This window comes from Pipistrellus kuhlii, unplaced genomic scaffold (genome assembly GCF_014108245.1).
Source record: "Pipistrellus kuhlii isolate mPipKuh1 unplaced genomic scaffold, mPipKuh1.p scaffold_m20_p_30, whole genome shotgun sequence".
NCBI lineage: Eukaryota > Metazoa > Chordata > Mammalia > Chiroptera > Vespertilionidae > Pipistrellus > Pipistrellus kuhlii.
In genome coordinates this window covers 920,640-940,223 of record NW_023425530.1, presented here as the reverse complement: position 1 = coordinate 940,223, position 19,584 = coordinate 920,640, and the positions used below count along the sequence as shown (strand labels likewise).

The following is a 19,584-nucleotide window of genomic DNA, read 5'->3' as shown; positions in this document are numbered from 1 at the left end:
GTTCACATACATGTTATATTAATGGAAGCTTTTGTGCGACAAAAGCGGAAGAGTAATCCAGCAAGAGGTCACGTGGCCCTTTACAGAGAGAGTTTGCCACCTCTTGAGTTAGAGGGTGAGGGCTGGGACAGAGGGTGGAGAGGATCAAGGAGGAATCCTGAAGAGGGACATGGGGAGAAGTCCTCTGACAGATGGGTCTTGCCTTGTGGTACCGTATGGATCCCCCGCGCTTCTTCCTGGGTCTTCATTCTTTCATGTGATTCTATTCATTTGTTCTGTGAGGGCTATAGAGATAAACGATTGCCCAGGCCAGAGCTGTCCCTGCCCTGGCTTACGGAGCATATGTTCTGTCACGGGTTGTGAGGCGAGGCAGGAGAGCTGTGGACAAGAAGAAGTGAGATAGGGTGATGGGCAGTGATTTGGTCTTGGGTGATGGGTGGTCACTGTGAGTGCCTTGGGAAGCCAGGAAGCGACCTGGACCCAGTGCCCACAGCGCGAACCTGCACGCGGGGCGGGGAAATGATGTGCCTGGCTCCACCTGCAGCACACGGGAGACTGGGTGAGGGATGTGGGGGCAGAGCAGACACCTCCCCCATCAAAGGTAGATCGCCTCTGGCACCCCAAAGCAGGTTTCCGAAGCAGGAGGGGCTCCTTGTTCCACAAGTGGAGAGTGATCCCGCCGACCACGGGGCTGAGTGCAAAGCACTCTGTCAGCGTCAGCTTTCCCATCGCACTGCCTCACAGGTGACAGGCACTGCTCACCCTCACCCCTCCCCAATACAGCACTTTTCCTCGAAAGAGCAGATTCCTCTGCTCAGTCCCCGAGTCCCCTGGCAGCGAGGGGAAAGCTAAATTTAAAGACCAGGTAATTGGGACAGTCTGATCTGGCCTCAGGCTCCAGCTGGGGATCTGCAGGGGCCACACCACCAGCTCAGCCATCCGCACACCTGGCTGCAGCTGCCCTGCGTGCCTGCCCTCCACATCCAGAAAGCATAATTGTGGACACCTTCTCTTTGGGCTCTACCATGTGCCCCACACTTTCGGTACACTAGCATGTGAGCCCTGGGCCGGACAGGCCTGGGTGCAGAGCCCCGTCTACCACTTCCTGTGACTTTGAGGTCGAGCTCAGCACTCGGTCAGCGTCAGCTTTCCCATCGCACGGGACTGCTTGCCTCACAGGTGCCAGGCACTGCTCCTCCTCACCCCTCCCCAATACTCTGGCTTAAAAAATACGTCCTGAGCACCTACTGTGTACTGAAGTCACAGCAGTGAACCATACCGTCCAAAGTCCCTGCACTGAGGAGCTGATGTTCTAAAAAAGGATGCAGTCAGTAGACAAGATAAACAAGTAAGATATATGGTCTATCAGGCGAGGAGAGGTGGGAGAGGAGAAGGGAAAGGTGGGTGGGTTGAGACATTCTGTAGAGCTGCTGGTCCCGTTTTCAGTGTTAGCCGTTCACTTGGTTGCAAGTGGCAAATATGCCCTCCTGACCAAGCAAAAAGCAAACACTTGCTTCCTACTCGAGACACAGAATGAGCTCCAGGTGTGGCTGAGGCCAGGGATTTGAATTCTTCCTGTGAGGTGCCGTCTCTCTCTGGCCCTAGGATCTGCTTCCTCCAGGCTGGCTCTTCTCAGGTAGGCTGCTGGGCTCCGTCACCAGGCCAGGCCCCTGCCCATCACACAGGAGAGGAGACAGCGAGGGCCTCCAGCGAGGGGTCCTTTCAGGCACAGAAAGGAGGTCTTACTCTGAGAAAGGGAGGGGGCAGGGGTCTGAAAAGGCTTCATAAAAATGGTGCCCATCGAGATGAGCATGGAAGGATGAGGTGGAGGGGCCAGCTGGGTGGGGGAAGTGCATTCCAGGCAGAGGACAGCAGTGCAAAAGTGTGCAAATTCCTGTGGTTTCCAGACTGCTGGGGGTTTGATGGGAGCAGAGGTGGCCGGAGGCCAAACATGCAGAGCCCGAATGCCAGACTGCTTCCGGCTCTGTCCCGCACGCTGGGGAAGCTGGGAGGAATTTAAGGCAGGGGAGGGCCACAGTCACATTCTCCTCCCTTGGTGACAAAATGGAAGGTGAGTGGTGGCAGGGAGAAAACCTAGAGGCAGCCGGAAGGCCAGGGAGGAGCTGCTGTATCACCAGCCAGACCCAGATGGGTGGCCTGGGGAAGGTCACAGAATTTCTGGAACCAAGTTGACAGGACTAAATACGGAGGGAGAAGAGCCTGGGACGGGGAAATTCTGGGGTCTGATCCGATGATGTGGCTACCAGCTGGCTTCAGGCAGGTGAGGGAGGGAGAGTCCCCCAGCTCTTGGCAGCAGGCAGGAGACACTGGCGTTGCCATGTCTGGGAATTGGAATTCAACGTGGTCAATTCTTGGATGCCTCCAGGGATGGGAAGCTCACCCCTTCAGTAGTTCTGACCTAAATAAACTATGGACTCAAATTTTTTTAAAAGTATATTTTATTGATTTTTTTTCTTACAGAGAGAAAGGGAGAGGGATAGAGAGTTAGAAACATCGATGAGAGAAACTTGGACCAGCTGCTTCTGCACACTCCCCACCTGGGACATGCCTGCAACCAAGGTACATGCCCTTGACTGGAATCGAACCCGGGACCTTTCAGTCCGCAGGCAGATGCTCTCTCCACTGAGCCAAACTGGTTTTGGCTGGACTCAAATTTATACCTTAAGAGTTAGGCACAGCCCAGGGTGCCCCTGTCCACACCTTGGGGGGTTCCCTGGGCCCTGGGCCAGCCCTGGGAGATTCGGGCATCTGACAGTGTCTCCTTAAGTCTGTCCTTCCCCTGTATCAACACTTTTGCTTTCTCTGACCATGGGACAGGACCCCTGAGCGCCCTGGGGAGGGTGTTACTCAGACGCTGAGTATCCACTCACAGAGGGAGAAAGGCAGCCGGCTCAGATACTCTTCCGGCCTCTCTGGCTCAGAAACTCTTCCGGCCTCTCAGACCGCGTCAAGGAGAAAGCCTCCACGGGGTGCCAGGGCATGTTAACATCTTGGCTGCTGTCCTTGCTGAGCGGAGAGAAGGCAGGCCTCCACCGCAGGGCCTGGGGGCCGTCTCTGGTGAGAATCGAATGATGCTGTCGGTCTCTGCTTTGGCTGTTTGGATGCTGCATTTCTATTTCTGGCAAGTGATGATGGTTTGCCTTATATGGCGGGCCTTCATCACCTGACAGATGCCAGCTGCAGGAGCCCAGCCCTATGCTGGTGGCTGGGAGGCAGGGCTGGGGGCGGAGCCGGGACCATCCCGCAGCCGGATCTGTGGAGCAGGAGCCCTGCTCAGGAGGGCTGTTCTCAGAGGCTCCTCTGAGCAAACACTACCCCCCCGCCCCGGAATAAACTACACCCCAGGCAGGAACGGTCCTCTCCACCCTCTCCTCCCGCCACTCCCCTCGCTGAGGAGAACCCCGCTGCCAGTTGGAGGGGCCCCTCCTGGCACTTCCCTCTCCCGGGCGTCACCAATGGGATCGTTTGCACCGTCACATCCTGGTGGTGGCGGCTTTCAACAACGGTAGATTGTAGCACTTTAATCGTTTCCTGGCTTTTTGTGCATAGTATTCCATCACGTGGATGTTCTGTGATTCTCAGCAGTGGTCCACTATTCCCAGAAACCCCGCGATGCCCTGGAGGCATGGCCACCAAGCCCTGTGGAGTCACAAGGCTAAACGGGGAGCCAGGTTATGTGGGTACCTACGTTCATCGCTCTCCCGAGATGAGCTCTTCCAGGGGGGCTCCTGCATTAGAAGGAGCCGCGAGGGAGCCCGCAGAGCCATGCTCCGGGCCAGGCCCAGGGCATGGTCACCCAGGGCCCCTCCCGCTGTCCTGTGAAGGGAGGCCAGCGCTGCCCAGCGGGGCAGGAAGAAGTGGAGGCGCGGACCGGGGCAGCCCTGCCTCCCGCACAGCTGGGCCGGCCCCTGGCCGTGATTCTCCAGAGGAGGCTGCTCCACCTGGGTGAGGCCTCGGTGCCACAGGGCATTGTGCCCTCCGGCTCCAATCTCCCTTACTGATGAGGACGGCCGGTCGTGAGAAAGCGGTGGGCATATGTGGAACGCTTCCCCTGCGCCAGGCACCAGCAGCCCTTTACAACGACAGGTAATGAATGAAGTGAACGCTGCGGTCCCAGCGCCCCGCAGAAGAGGTGACTGGGGGCGTTGGGATCGCAGAGTTGCTTACCTCCCCGCCACGCCGCTCATTCCCCCCCTTCCGCGGGGCGCGCTGCGGCACCTGCTCGGAGCTCCAAGGCCTTTGCCTTCGGGCATGGGGGGGGGGGGCGGGCGGGGAGGAGGAGGTGCGCGCCGCGGCCTCGGGCCAGGAAGCGGTGCGGAGCGGTGACCGCCTCCGTCCCCGCCCGCCCGGCCTGCGGGAGGGGCCGGCGGCGCGCGGAGCGGATCCCGGAACGACCGGCGCTAGGACCCGCGGGGCCTCCGGGCCGCAGTCCCCGGCCCCCACCCAGCCCACCTCACCCCGCCCAAAATGAGGAAACGGAGCAACTTGCTCCAAGTTGTGCGGCCAGGGCGGCCTCGGGGTGCGCAGCCGGGGCGCCGGGGCCTGCCGGGGGGCGGGGGCGGGGCGCGGCCCGGAGACTCCCTCTGAGCAGGTGAGCCGGCGCCGGCGGCGGCGGGGGCGCGGGGTGGACCGCCGGGTGCGGAGGAGGCCCCCGGGGACCCGGGCGTGCACCGGGGGGCCGGCGTGCGCACTCGTGTGCGCGTCCGGGGCGCGGCGGGTCGGGCTGGGGCGGCGGTGGTTAGGGGCGGCGGGGCGGGTGGAGGGTGTTTTCCGGGGGGCAGGGGTGCGCGGCTGTGAGCCCCCGGTATGTGTGCCCCCGGTGTGTGCATCCGCGCGTCCACGTGGAGGGAGGTGCGCGGGTGGCTGAGATGCGTGTGCACGGCCTTGCGCGCGGCTCTGTCCGGGTGGCCCAGCGTATGGCGCCCAGGTGTTCCAGTGTGTGTGTGGGGGGGGGAGATGTGGGGGGGAGACACAGATAGGTTTCCAGATGTCTGAGCACCTGTGTGCGTGTCTGTATACATTTGTAGATGCGTGTGTACACCTGTCTGTAGGGGGGACGTGCTCTTGCTTGCATACCTGCGGGTCTGTGGGTACCTGTGTCCACGCCTGGTGTGTGTTTCTCTGTGTGCTTGTGTGTGCCTGGATCCGTATGTGTGTGAGTCCATGGAGGGCTGGGTATTTGTGGGGTTGCACACTGGAGCAGCAGAGACTCACCCTGGAACCCGCCCCGCGGGCCCAGCCACCTGCGGTGGGTCGCTGGGGGAGGCAGGGGCGGGAAAATCCCCACCCGAGGGGCAGTGAGGGCGTTGGGGTGGGGTGGGGGGATTAGAGAGGTTCAGCGGGCCAGCCCGATGAGCTCAGCAGGGCTGCGCTGCCCCAAATAGGGTCAGAGTTTCTTGGCAATGACCTTGAATCATTCCGTATTTCCCTGCCCTGCTCTTCCAGAAAAGAGGAAGAACCAGGCGCGATGAGGTGGCACCGAGCTCCCCGGGCGCTGTGTGGGCTGCGGGGGCCTGAACCAGGCGTGCCCCTCCTCCCGGCCTGTGGCCACTTGCTCTGTGCCCATGTTGGGCCTCAGTTTCCTTTCTGGAACAATGGTAGGGCCAGGCATCCCGATCTCCTCACTGATGTGTAAGGGCTTTGACTCAGCTGAGGAAGGCCCCTCGGCAAAGACCACCTTCCCGAGGGGCTGGGAGAACCGTGTTTATAACTCCCACCCCCGTGCCTCTGGCTGTGCCTCCCCTGGCCTGGCTGGCAGTGGCAGCGATGGCCCCCGAGCCCTCGCCCGGCTTGAATCTGCTCTCCAGTGGTCTTTGCCCCCCTCCAGGTGAGCCCTGGCTTTCTCCAGGCCTGGCACTCCGGCCCCTCTCAGCCAGGATGCCCACAGTGAGTACCCCACCCTGGATGCCCGTGTCCCTGGCGCTTGCTCAGCTCAGTCCATGCCCACAGGCCCTCAGCTCCACGGGGAGGGCGGATGTACTCTGGCCCACGCCCCCTTTGGCTGATGTCTTCCGGGTTTTCTGCCTTTTGGTGTTGCATTGCCTTCACCTTCCTGACCTGTCCTGGGTGCCCTCTGTTTGTGAGGAATGCGTCTCTGCTGGCTGCTTCCTTGTCTTATCTCCTCTTCTCCCTCACTCTCCTGTCTCAGTCCAATCTTTCTCTCCCTGGGGCATCCCCTTCGTGTCACCTTTGACCTCTTCCCTGTGCCTCCCACCCAGAGGCGCTGGGCCCCAGGCACCCAGTGCATCACCAAGTGTGAGCACACGCGCCCGAAGCCTGGAGAGCTGGCCTTCCACAAGGGCGACATGGTCACCATCCTGGAGGCCTGTGAGGTGAGCTGCAGCCAGAGGGCCTGGGGATGGGACTCAGTCAGGAACCACCCCCCCTCCTGCCCCCAGACCAACCCCGTCTCCCTCCCGGCAGAGCAAGAGCTGGTACCGAGCCAAGCACCACGCCAGCGGGCAGGAGGGGCTGCTGGCGGCGGGCGCGCTGCGGGAGCGGGAGGCCCTCTCAGCGGACCCCAAGCTCAGCCTCATGCCGTGAGTGGAGTGGCGGGGCTGGCCCAGGCGTGAGCGATCGAGGCCCGGCCGGCCGGCCCAACCGCCCCCCTGCCGCCGCAGGTGGTTCCACGGGAAGATCTCGGGCCAGGAGGCGGTGCAGCTGCTGCAGCCGCCGGAGGACGGGCTGTTCCTGGTGCGCGAGTCGGTGCGGCACCCCGGGGACTACGTGCTGTGCGTGAGCTTCCGCCGCGAAGTCATCCACTACCGTGTGCTGCACCGCGACGGCCACCTGACCATAGACGAGGCCTCCTGCTTTTGCAACCTCATGGATATGGTGGAGGTGCAGCTCAGGCCGGAGTCCCGTGTTCCCCAGGCCCTGCCCAGCCCCCGCTGGATGGACATGGGGACCCCCAGAGCCACGCTCCCCAATGCAAGAAGGAGCCGGTCCTCTGGACCACCCACCATATAGGTGGTCCGAGCTCTCTGGGTTCCACTTCCAGGGACTGGGCGGCTCCTTTGGGGACCTCCATGTTGACACCAATCTAAAGACGCCCCTGCCATCCTCCTCTTACCCGCCCCCCCCCCCCAGTTTGCATCTTTCCTGTCCCCATGGAAACCAGCCCAACACAACGTGTGGGAACCAAACCCCTCTCCTCATGAGCTCATGCCCACCCTGTCCAGAGCCCACCCCGGAAGGGAACAGGATGAGGGACGCCCCGCACCCTGGGGTCGGACTCACCGCCACCTCTGCCCCTCCCCGCCCTGCAGCATTACAGCAAGGACAAGGGGGCCATCTGCACGAAACTGGTGAAGCCCAAGAGGAAGCAGGGGGCTAAGTCGGCGGAGGAAGAGCTGGCCAAGGGTAGGGGCCCGCACCCTCTCCGCCGTGTTCGCTGCCCGAGATGGAGTGGGTTCCACCTCTGCTGCTTCTCCTGAGCCGGAAACCTGGCCCAGACCTCCACCCACCTACCCTCCACATGCCCTTCATGCCCCCTCCTGGCCTCTCAGGCCCTCCCATCAGACCACCTCCTCCCAGGGGGGCAGTCCCCCTGCTTCCTGACCCGGTCCCTCTGGTCCCAAAGGCAGTTTTCACCCTGCAAGCCCACCCACATCGCTCCCTGCTGAAAGGGGGGGCCCTGCGGCTCCACCGCCTTCCACAACCTTCCCTTGTGGCTGAGCCTTCTTTCCTGCTTCATCTGTGGGCCCCTCCTCCATTCACCAGTCCTCTTGTGACTCATTTCCTCTCATGCCTCCGTGCTGCTGTGCATTCTGTTCCCTTCGGCTGGAATGCTTTTCCAGCTTCTGTGCAGTGAAATCATCAATCCTCAAGTCCCAAAGCAAAAGCCCCGTACTCTAGCCACCCCCTACAGTTTGTGGAACCTCTCGGTCATGATGTCTCCTTGGAAGCATGTATTTCTCCTGGGGAAGTCTGGACATCTTGGGGATGGCGCCCGGGGGCGGGGGGAGGCTGGTGCCGAAGGGCTCCTGGTGTGGAGGGCAGGGGCCTGCGTTAGAGGAGAGAACCCTGGCCTGCCGGGACAAGCGGTCAGGGAGGCCGGAGCACAGGAATCTTTCCGAGGTTCCAGAAGCTTTACCGTTCTCCACGCCTATTGTATTTTGCTCAGTGTGTGTCCTTGGGAGGCCAGAGGTAAAGGACTGTAAAGGGAGGAGTATTTAAAGGGACACAGCCTCCAGGTAGAAGAGACGGGCAGCCCTGAAGGGTGGGCTCTGTTGCCTTTGACCACATGCCTGGTATCAGGAGCGGGCTGTGTCAGCCATGCCCTTTGGACCATGACTGGGAATAGCAGCCACCCAAACAGGAGACACCACCCAGCACCCAGCTGTGGGAGACACCCTCTGGCCTCCCCGGGTGGCGCCCTGCTGGGAGGGGCGGGGAAGCCTGTGACCTCTCTGACCGGGCCTTTGCCCGCAGCTGGCTGGCTATTGGACCTGCAGCATTTGACCCTGGGCGCGCAAATCGGAGAGGGGGAGTTTGGAGGTGAGTAGGGGCGTGGCCTGGTGAGCTGGAGGAAGTTGGGGGCTTCAAGTTTTTGGAGTCACAGAGATGAATTCACATCCATGTTTAATACCTACTCGCTCCGCAGCTGAAGGCAAACCACTCCCCTGAGTCTCGGCTTCCTCTCTGTGAAAGGGGTTGACAACAGCTGTCATGAGGAGTAAATGAACTCAGGCAGACACCCTGTGAATGCGAATCCCTCACACCTGCAGCCTCTTGTACATGCTGGTCCCTGTGCTTGGAAAGCCATTCCCTGAAATGATTATTCTGGAAGGCTCTTGGGCAGTGGTTCTCAGCCTTTCTAATTCAGTTCCTCATGTTGTGGTGACCCCCAACCATAAAATTAATTTTGTTGCTACTTCATAACTGTAATTTTGCTACTGTTAATGAATCCTGATGTAAATATCTGTGTTTTCCGATGGTCTTAGGCTCCACAGCAGCGTTCTCAACCTGTGGGTCACGACCTCTGGGTCGCTGTAGAGCACATGTGTCAAACACAAGGCCCGCGGGCCAAATCCGTCCCGCCAGGCCTTGCAATGTGGCCCGCACCGTGCTGTCATCACTGCACTCCGCTGCGTTTCCATCACAATGACAGTTTATGACTGTTCAGTAAACCATTCGGCCCGCGATTTAGGCTGGATTTTAGATTTTGGCCCCTTCTCTGATTGAGTTCGACACCCCTACTGTAGAGCCTAAGACCATCAGAAAACACAGATATTTACATTAGGATTCATTAACAGTAGCAAAATTACAGTTATGAAGTAGCAATGAAAATCTGCACAATATGAGGAACTGTATTAAAGGGTCATGGCATTAGGAAGGTTGAGAACCACTTCTCTAGGGCTTTAGACTTCTCTGTAAAGGGCCGGAGGGCAAATATTTTTGGCTTTGCAGGCCAGACATCTGTCACATCTGCTCAGCTCTGCATTTGTAGCAGGAAAGCAGCCCCAGGTGATAGGTAAACCAACAGGAGTGGCTGTGTGCCAATAAAACTTTATTTACAGACACTGAATTTCCCCCCTATAATTTTCATGTGTCATGGAATAACATTCGTTTGATTTTTTGAACTATTTAATAATATAAAAACCATTCTGAGCACATGGGCCTTGCAAAAGCACCCGATGGAACTGGATTTGGCCCTAGGGACAGAGTTTGCAGCCCCCTAAATCCTCTTTGATCAGGGGCTTGGGGGTTTGGAGGTGGTACGGACAAGAGGGTTTCCAGGCCCAGGACCTGAGGCCGTGCTGGTGTACATGGGGTCAGTGTGAGTGGGATGTCCCTTTGTCTGCTCCACCCCACCCCACAGCCGTCCTGCAGGGCGAGTACCTGGGCCAGAAGGTGGCCGTGAAGAACATCAAGTGCGATGTGACAGCCCAGGCCTTCCTGGACGAGACAGCCGTCATGACGTGAGTCCCCGGTGGGGTTTGGGCGCCCTGGGGGAGGGGGTTCTAGCCGCGCCTTCACCCGCTCCTCTGTCGCCCCACAGGAAGATGCAGCACAAGAACCTGGTGCGTCTGCTGGGCGTGATCCTGCACCAGGGCCTCTACATCGTCATGGAGCACGTGAGCAAGGTACGGCGAGCTGAGAGGCGGGAGGGGGTGCAGGTGGGGCTTGGAGAGGCAGCCAAGAAGCCTCGAACCCGAGCCCCATGTCTTCCTCCCTCCCCGCCGCCCCAGGGCAACCTGGTGAACTTCCTCCGAACGCGGGGCCGGGCCCTCGTGAACACCCCGCAGCTCCTGCAGTTTTCCCTGTGAGTGGGGCCCCGGTGGGCGGGGAAGGGGCTCCCCAAGGTCAAGGAGAAACGCAGGAAGGAGCCCGGCCTGGGGAGGTCAAAGACTCCCCTCCCCGCCCAGGCACGTGGCCGAGGGCATGGAGTACCTGGAGAGCAAGAAGCTGGTGCATCGAGACCTGGCCGCCCGCAACATCCTCATCTCGGAGGACCTGGTGGCCAAGGTCAGCGACTTCGGCCTGGCCAAGGCCGAGCGGAAGGGGCTGGACGCCAGCCGACTGCCCGTCAAGTGGACAGCGCCTGAGGCGCTCAAACACGGGGTGAGCGCCCCTCCGCCCCAGCTCCACAGCGGGACCCTGGGCACGTGCCTTCGCCCCTCTGAGCCTCCCAGGGGAATGCCGCTGCCTCCCCACTGAGTCCTTGGCCCATCGTCGTCCTTTTTAGTTTCCATCTGGTCTCTCTTGTGTGTGACCCTGTCTGGGCCCGTCTCCCGTTTCTGGGCTCAGTGCTGAGGGCAAAGAGAGCCAGCCAACTCCCTGCTCTACACCTGGCCTGCCCTTGGGCAAAGGGGCAAGGACTCAGGAAATGGGGTCTGTTGGGAAGAGACCGGAGAGGGCAGGTCAACCCAAGGGGAATTCCCGGGAGAATCAGGGACTGGAGCCGAAACCTTGAAGGGTCCCGCCTCACCCTGGTCTTGGGCCCCACAGAAATTCTCCAGCAAGTCCGATGTCTGGAGTTTCGGGGTGCTGCTATGGGAGGTCTTCTCATATGGCCGGGCTCCGTACCCCAAGATGGTGAGCATGGCCTGGGTGGGGGAGGCACTGGGTTCCATGCGGGGCTGGGGCACAGCCCCGAGCCGCAGCCCACATGGGTGTGCCCTCTGCCCACAGTCGCTGAAGGAGGTGACGGAGGCTGTGGAGAAGGGGTACCGCATGGAGCCCCCTGAGGGCTGCCCAGGCCCTGTCCACACCCTCATGAGCAGCTGCTGGGAGGCGGAGCCTGCCCGCCGGCCAACCTTCCGAAAACTGGCCGAGAAGCTGGCCCGGGAGCTGCGCAGCGCGGGTGCCACCGGCCACGGCGAAGGACAGGACGCTGATGGCTCCGCCCTGCCCCGCAGCCAGGAGCCTTGACCCTGCCTGGTGGGGCCGTGGCCCAGAGGACAGACAGTGGGGGGCTCAGGGTGGGGACACAGCCGGGCCTAAGGAGGCTTGGGCCCACAGCTGCCCGCCAGGCTCACAGCACAGAAGCAGGCCCTTGTGGGGGCTTGGGCAGCCCCTGGCTACCACAGGCCCACGGAGGAGGATTGGTGCCTCGATAAAGACTGGTTCCAAGAACTGGGGGCCTCTGAGTCTCTCTCTGCGACCCCCAACATCTTCTTGGCCCGGGGCATCCACACTGCCCCCATCATTCAGCTCGGGACAATCAGCCTGCCAGTCGTCTGCCCACTGAGGGGTCTGCCCAGCCATGGCCCACTGGCAGCCGCTGGGGACACAAACCCCTGGGATGGACCGGGAGACTCCAGGCCAGAGATGACAGCCTCCCCGTGGACCCCTTGCCATTACCCACAGGCCCCCGCCCCCCAACATCCTCCAGCTGTCATAGCCCAACCGTCTAACCCTGCCACCTGGAGCCCCAGGAAAACCCAGCGGAGCGCCTGCCGGAGCCCTGCCTCCTTGTCCTCTCTGGTGAGGGTCTGGGCTCTGGGCTGGCGCCCCAGGTTCGATCTTGACTTACCCCTTAGCTGTGTGGGGGGCTTGGTCCCCTACCTGGGCCCACCTATGATCAGGAATCTTGGGGGGAGGTGTTGTAAGGACCCAGAGTGGGGAGAAGGTGAGGGCTGAGTGCACACAGTTATTGCTGTGACTGTCACCATCTTGGTGGACATTCGCATCCAGACAGCCTCTAGGATGCCTGGCGGGGCTCTTGGGACAGGCTGGATGCTGTCCCACCCAGGACCCCTCAAGATGGAGAGGAAACACCAGGCCCCAGTATGCCCTCTCACCTATGCTGGCCCACCCCACCTTAGCTAGAAACGTGCCCGGAAGTTACACTGCTCTCCCACTAGCTGCAGGGGCCGCTAGTCCTTCTGACTCAATTTCCCCACCAGCACCTGACAGGGTTCAGTGATTCTTCCTAAGGGAGGAATAAAGGGTGGGAGGCTAGAGAGGCAGAGAGAGAGCGCTCGCATGCGCACACACACACCCCTCCCTCCACACACACACCCCTCCCACACACACACACACACACACACACACACACACCCTCCCTGCACACACACACCCCTCCCTCCACACACACACCCCTCCCTCCACACACACACCCCTCCCTCCACACACACACCCCTCCCTCCCTCCACACACACACACACACACACACACCCCTCCCTCCACACACACACACACACCCTCCCTCCACACACACACACCCCTCCCTCCCTCCACACACACACCCCTCCCTCCACACAGACACACACACCCCTCCCTCCACACACACACACACACACACACCCCCCCCCCACACACACACACACACACACACACCCCTCCCTCCACACACACACACACACACACCCCTCCCTCCACACACACACACACACCCTCCCTCCACACACACACACACACCCTCCACACACACACACACACACACACCCTCCCTCCACACACACACACCCTCCCTCCACACACACACACACACACCCACACCCTCCCTCCACACACACACCCCTCCCTCCACACACACACACACACACACACTCACCCCTCCCTCCACACACACACCCCTCCCTCCACACACACACACACACACACTCACCCCTCCCTCCACACACACACACACACACACACCCCTCCCTCCACACACACACACACACCCTCCCTCCACACACACACACACACACACACACCCCTCCCTCCACACACACACACACACACACACACCCCCTCCCTCCACACACACACACCCTCCCTCCACACACACACACACACACACACACACCCTCCCTCCACACACACACCCCTCCCTCCACACACACATCTCTCCCTCCACACACACACACACACACCCCTCCCTCCACACACACACACACACACACCCTCCCTCCACACACACACACACACACACACACACCCCTCCCTCCACATACACACACACACACCCCTCCCTCCACACACACACACACACACACACACCCTCCCTCCACACACACACACACACACCCTCCCTCCACACACACACACACACACCCTCCCTCCACACACACACACACACACACACCCCTCCCTCCACACACACACACACACCCTCCCTCCACACACACACACACACACACACACCCTCCCTCCACACACACACCCCTCCCTCCACACACACACACACACACACACACCCTCCCTCCACACACACACCCCTCCCTCCACACACACACACACACACTCACCCCTCCCTCCACACACACACACACACACACACACACACACTCACCCCTCCCTCCACACACACACACCCTCTCTGCCTAATCCGGTTTGAGGGACTGCTAGTCCCTGGGTCCTGCCCGCCCCGCCCCCAATCGGCCCTCTAAGCTGACACAGCATCAGCATCTGCACCGTCAGCCACATCCTGCTAATCAAGAAAGCTCCCTGCACCTGACCGGGATCCCGTCTGCAGCCTCTTAACCAGGGAGGCCAATTAGCTAATTGGGGCCTGAGAGAACTGAGCAGCTTGTTAACGTTTTACCTGATGAAGCAATTAGGGGATTACCTGCCGGCCCCATAGGATACTCTGGGGCTGTGGAGCGCAGAGCCCGTCAGTCGGCCTGCTGAGTCCTGGGAGGGCCTGGGAACCAGGAGCCGCCCAGCGCCTGGGCTCAGAACCTCTTCTCTGCGGCCTGCGCGCCTCCCGACCTCAGCCCTCACATGGCACACGGAGCCCGGCCCGGCCTCCCGGCCCAGCCCTCCGCATGGCACACGGACCCCGGCCCTCCGCATGGCACACGGACCCCAGCCCTCCGCATGGCACACGGACCCCGGCCGGGCCTCCTGACCTCAGCCCTCACATGGCACACGGAGCCCGGCCCGGCCCCCCCACCTCAGCCCTCACATGGCACACGGACCCCGGCCCGGCCTCCCGACCTCAGCCCTCGCATGGCACACGGAGCCCGGCCCGGCCTCCCCACCTCAGCCCTCCGCATGGCACACGGAGCCCGGCCCGGCCTCCCCACCTCAGCCCTCCGCATGGCACACGGACCCCGGCCTGGCCTCCTGGCCCAGCCCTCCACATGGCACACGGAGCCCGGCCCGGCCTCCCCACCTCAGCCCTCACATGGCACACGGAGCCCGGCCCGGCCTCCCGACCTCAGCCCTCACATGGCACACGGACCCCGGCCCGGCCTCCCGACCTCAGCCCTCGCATGGCACACGGAGCCCGGCCCGGCCTCCCCACCTCAGCCCTCCACATGGCACACGGACCCCGGCCCGGCCTCCTGGCCCAGCCCTCCACATGGCACACGGAGCCCGCCCGGCCTCCTGGCCCAGCCCTCCGCATGGCACACGGACCCCGGCCCGGCCTCCCGACCTCAGCCCTCGCATGGCACACGGAGCCCGGCCCGGCCTCCCGACCTCAGCCCTCGCATGGCACACGGACCCCGGCCCGGCCTCCCCACCTCAGCCCTCACATGGCACACGGACCCCGGCCCGGCCTCCTGGCCCAGCCCTCCGCATGGCACACGGAGCCCGGCCCGGCCTCCTGGCCCAGCCCTCCGCGTGGCACACGGAGCCCGGCCGGGTCTCCCGACCCATCCCTCCGCATGGCACACGGAGCCCGGCCCGGCCTCCCGACCTCAGCCCTCCACATGGCACACGGGAGCCCTGGCCGGCTCCTCCTCCACGGCCGCCGGTCCCTGCAGTTGGACCCGATTCCTCCAGGGCCATCACCCCTTTTCTGGGGGCAGGGAGGTGCCTGACACTGTCTGTGTGTCTCTCCCAACGTTCCAGAAAGATCTCTGCTTTCTCTTGTAATCGCTCCCCAGGCCATCTGAGGGCCTGGCCTCCACTAAATCCAGCAACCGATTTTCAGGGCTCCCCCGGCCCCTCCTCCTCTGGGTTTTCGGGGCCCCCTTGCCTGAGCCCCCAGGCTTCTTGGATTTGGAGGGCTGGCCAGCCAGTCTCAGGGTCGTCCCCTGGGTCCTGCTCCAGCTCTCCGGCCACTAGTTCTGTGACAATCCCACCCCCCTCCTATCTCCAAAGCAGGGACTCATCCATAATATGGTCTGTGTCCCTCCCCTGCTCTACAACCTCCCATGGCTCCCTAGCACACACCCCCCCCCCCATTCACGCCCCGTCTTGTCCAGAATCTGCAGCCTTGCCCTCATCCCCCATTCTGATCACTTTCCTTAAAAGAACACCCCCCACACACACACACAGCCCCCTTCCCTCTCCTGCTTGAGCTTCCTCTCTTTACCCCTCACCACTTGACACTATATTTTACTTATATAGCTGCTGGTCATCTCCCAACTCAGATGTCACTCCAAGATTTGGGTCTGTTTTGTTCACTGGTATACAATTAAGTGCTCAATACATGTTTGTTCACATCTCAAAGCCTAGCTAAATGCCCCTAAGCCATGCCCTGTTCAGGGGCCAAGCAGCCACCTAAAGATGCCTTCAGCTTTTGGGGCTCTGCTTCCCCAGCTCCGCTGACGTGAGTCTGAGGGCCTTTTTCTGCCCCCGCGGATAAAACCAGGAAGGGCGGGCAGACACTGAGCACTGACTATGCGCTGACCACAATGTGCCCTTTCCTTTAACACCTCACCGAGTCCCACTAAGAGCCCCAGGGGGTGGGCAGGGCCCGGTGTCCGTGTCTTACAGCCAGGAAAACAGCCCCAGAGCCTGGGAGGCCCTTATTGCTGTCCTACTGCAAGGGGCAGAGGACCCAGGTCCACAGCGTCCCCTCAACCCCAGCCCCTCCCCAGTCCTCCGCCTGCCTGGCCCTCCTCCCTCGGCGGCTCAGGGCAGCCAGATGGAAGGGGCCACCTCAATTAATCACCTTGTATTAATACTAATCCCCCCCCACCGGCTGGCTGGGACAGGCCACTGGGCCTGTGGGCACCTGGGCTGAAGAGGCGCTGCCAGGGTGGTGCGGGCTGGGCAGGTGCGCCAGGCAGGCACGGGGGCAGCTGGGGGTGCAGGAAGCCCCCGAGGGCAGAGGACTGGGGTGAGGAGCACTGCACGGGAGCAGAGTCCCCGCCTGCTTTCCTGGGATCCCAGACACCAGGGGAGGCAAACAGAAAGATGAAGACGTGGGGAGAGAGGGGAAGTCAGGGAGAGTTCCAGAAGGAAAGAGGAACAGAGGTGGGGGACAGAGAGGAAAGTTAGAAGGGAGTGGAGACAGAGACAGAATGAGACAATTTGAAATCAACAGACAGGACTGCGGGAGGCAGGATGGACGTAGGACATTGTGAGAGGAGAGCCCTGCACATCACACTCCAGACCCAGAGGTACGGGGGCTCCCCCGCCCGCCCCAGCTGGCAGTCCCTCCCGCTGTCCCACCAGGAGGTGGCGAGGAGGAGCCATGTTCGTGGGTCCCGGCGAGGGGCCCGAGGCTGAGGGCGGGGGGCCGGCCCCCTGCGAGGAGGCCCCGAGGAGGAAGCACCGGAGGAGCCGCACCACCTTCACCACGTTCCAGCTGCACCAGCTGGAGCGGGCCTTCGAGGCCTCCCACTACCCCGACGTGTACAGCCGCGAGGAGCTGGCGGCCAAGGTGCACCTCCCGGAGGTGCGGGTGCAGGTGAGGCCCCCAGTGCCGGGAGGGAGCGGAGCCAGAGAGGGACCCTCCCGGGGCATGGGTGGAAGAGGAACGGAAGGTGCCCGGAGGGGATTGGGGGCTGGGGCTATGACATCCGAGTGGGAGTTTGCCAGCTAGAAAGGAGAAAGGGCATTCTTCTAGGCACCCAAACAGCATGCGCCAGGATGTGCAGCGGTTAGGTTAGAAGTTTGCCCATCGAGCTGGGTGAGCTGGGTGGAAGGCGAACCCAGAAGATGAAGCTGAGGAAGAGCTTGTGAAGTTTGCACTCCCTGATCAAAGGCGGGAAGACCGGAGGGGCCTGGTTAGAGAACGGTGAGGAGAACGAGAGTCCGGAAAGTCTTAGGTGAGGTGATGGGCGTGAGGCAGGGCCTCTTCTCTCAGGACAGCCTGAAGCACCATAAGGAACACGGCACTGCAGCAGGGAGGCAGCCAGGTCAGACAGCAGGCAGAACCTTCGGGGCTCGGAGGCCCAGGGCGGGACCCCTCCCCACTGCTCTGGGCTGCAGGCACCCTCTTGCTGCTTCCAGGTGTGGTTCCAGAACCGTCGGGCCAAGTGGCGGCGCCAGGAGCGTCTGGAGTCCGGCTCCGGGGCTGTGGCAGCCTCGAGGCTCCCGGAGGCCCCAGCACTGCCCTTTGCCCACCCTCCAGCCATCCCACTGCCCCTGGAGCCCTGGCTGAGCCCCGGGCCACCGGCCAGGCCAGGCCTCACGCACCTGCTGGGCCCAGCCCCGAGGCTGCCGGCATCTGGGCCTCACGCCTTCGGTTCCGCCTTCATGGAAGGCTTCACTCTGGAGGAGGCGTCCATTCGGCTCCTGGCCAAGGAGCACGCACAGGCTCTGGACGGGGCCTGGCCATCGGTGTGAGCCTGGTGCCTACCCGTCTCCCTCTCCGGCCAGTCCCGAGGGCCTGGGATGCCAGATCCAGGCCAAGGTCACGGAGCAGTCCACCAGCAGGCCAGCCTATCGATGAGGAGAGACTGCCCATCCCCACCCTCCATGTCTGTGGCCGCCCAGGCCAGGTCCCCACGCCACCCCACCCTGCCTTTCAGGGAGACTGGACAGGCGGCGGCCATAGGACTTCCAGGCCAGGGAGGCGGGTTCTGGGTGGCCTCAGCGAGTCTCTGCCCCTCCTCGGGCCTCGGTGCCGTCTGTCTCAGGGAAGTGTGTGGGTGGGTGGGTTCAGAGGCTCTGGGACGCTAAGGCTGTAATCGGGAGCCACCAATACCTTAATTCTTCGAGTCCACGAGTCTAAATCCCTGCTAATCCTTCACCAGCACAGCCACCCAGCTCTCAGGGCCTCCCTCTCCGAGACATATCTAACACAGAGCAGCTCAGGCCCAGCTGCTTCCTCCCGGTGTGCTCCTGGGGTGTGCTCCTGGCCGGAGCCCACCAGGTGAGGACCCGCCCATTTTACAGGGAGGCAACCGAGATGGGAAGCCAGTTTCCGGAGGCCACAGCCAACAGGGACTCTCCCTGCCTGACTCCGTGGCCCCAGGCATCACTGGGTCCCTGCTCGCTCTGGAAGCAACTGGACCCAGGCCGGGGCGAAGGGGGACCAGGCTGAGGCTGGCAAGTACTGCCCATCCCTGTCCTTGTTCCCTCCATGACTCAAAGTGTGGCTCACGCCCCCATCGGCCAGAGACCCCGTTACATCTCCCAGCCCAGCGAGGGTGGGCTGGGGCACCCACGGGTGGGAGGACTAGCATTTGTTCTGTCCAACTCACTTCACTAATTCATCCATCCATTCATCCAGGAAGCAATAGGGCCTAGGTTTGGCTCAGTGGGTTGAGCGTTGGCCCGCGGACTGAAGGGTCCTGGGCATGTGCCTTGTTGCAGGCTTAATCCCTGGCCCCAGTGAGGGCCGTTTGGAGGCTTGGTTGTGATGTGTCTCTCTCACATTGATGTTTCTATCTTTCTATCCTTCCACTCTCTCTAAAAATATCTTCAAAAACATCCCCGGGTGAGGATTAATGACAGCAACAAAAAAATCCAGTAAGCGATAGGGACACACACTAAACAAACAGATAAATACCCTGTCCTAATGGACCTGCCACTCCAGTGGGAGAGACCAGATGCATAATTAAAAAATAAATAAAATGTGAAACGCCAGCTGGTGGTAAATGCTAGGGAGAACACCACTGGGAGGGCGAACGGGAGTGCAGGTGGGGGTTTAACACGGTGGGAGGCCGCACGGAGGGGCCTCAGAGCACAGAGCAGGAGGAGGCGGAGGGAGCCATGGGGGAGAGCAACCCAGGCAACAGGCACAGCAAGTGCAGAGGCACCGGGCAGGACCAGGGGGCATTAGAAGGGCATGAGGAGCCCTGGGCCACATGGAGCAGAGTGAGGAGAGGGAGGTGAGGGCAGGGAGGGATGGGGGCAGGGCAGGCGGGCTGTGGTAGTTACAGCTTTGATTTTTACACTAAGAGTGAGTCATGGGAGGGCTGGGATGGGCCGCATGCCCAGGGCGGACACCTGGGAGGATAGCTTTCAATAATCCCCTTGGCAAAGTCCTCCTGAGCCGAT

The 19,584-nt window shown here is 61.8% G+C and overlaps 2 protein-coding genes across 6 annotated transcripts; both read left to right on the top strand.

The window, feature by feature from the left end:
- Nucleotides 1–2,998: 2,998 nt before the first annotated feature.
- On the top strand, nucleotides 2,999–11,601 carry MATK (megakaryocyte-associated tyrosine kinase). Of its 5 annotated transcripts, none has more exons than XM_045589067.1 (13): nucleotides 2,999–3,078; nucleotides 5,849–5,907; nucleotides 6,240–6,353; nucleotides 6,445–6,560; nucleotides 6,642–6,861; nucleotides 7,290–7,383; nucleotides 8,455–8,520; nucleotides 9,845–9,944; nucleotides 10,025–10,109; nucleotides 10,215–10,288; nucleotides 10,392–10,587; nucleotides 10,975–11,061; nucleotides 11,158–11,601. In XM_045589067.1, the coding sequence occupies exons 2-13, from the start codon at nucleotides 5,899–5,901 to the stop codon at nucleotides 11,395–11,397; spliced, it is 1,401 nt and encodes a 466-aa protein (XP_045445023.1). In that variant the 5' UTR covers nucleotides 2,999–3,078; nucleotides 5,849–5,898; the 3' UTR covers nucleotides 11,398–11,601. The 5 variants fall into 5 exon arrangements, with proteins under 5 accessions (XP_045445023.1, XP_045445025.1, XP_036315805.1 ...); XM_045589069.1 differs by lacking the exon at nucleotides 2,999–3,078 and adding an exon at nucleotides 3,893–4,107 and having other exon boundaries at nucleotides 7,290–7,428; XM_036459912.2 differs by lacking the exon at nucleotides 2,999–3,078 and adding an exon at nucleotides 4,353–4,540 and having other exon boundaries at nucleotides 5,870–5,907; nucleotides 7,290–7,428.
- Nucleotides 11,602–16,193: 4,592 nt separating this feature from the next.
- Nucleotides 16,194–19,338, top strand: RAX2 (retina and anterior neural fold homeobox 2). Its single transcript, XM_036459972.2, has 2 exons — nucleotides 16,194–17,044; nucleotides 17,590–19,338. Exons 1-2 carry the CDS (start codon nucleotides 16,829–16,831, stop codon nucleotides 17,923–17,925), a joined length of 552 nt encoding a protein of 183 aa, XP_036315865.1. The 5' UTR covers nucleotides 16,194–16,828; the 3' UTR covers nucleotides 17,926–19,338.
- The last annotated feature ends 246 nt before the right edge of the window (nucleotides 19,339–19,584 follow it).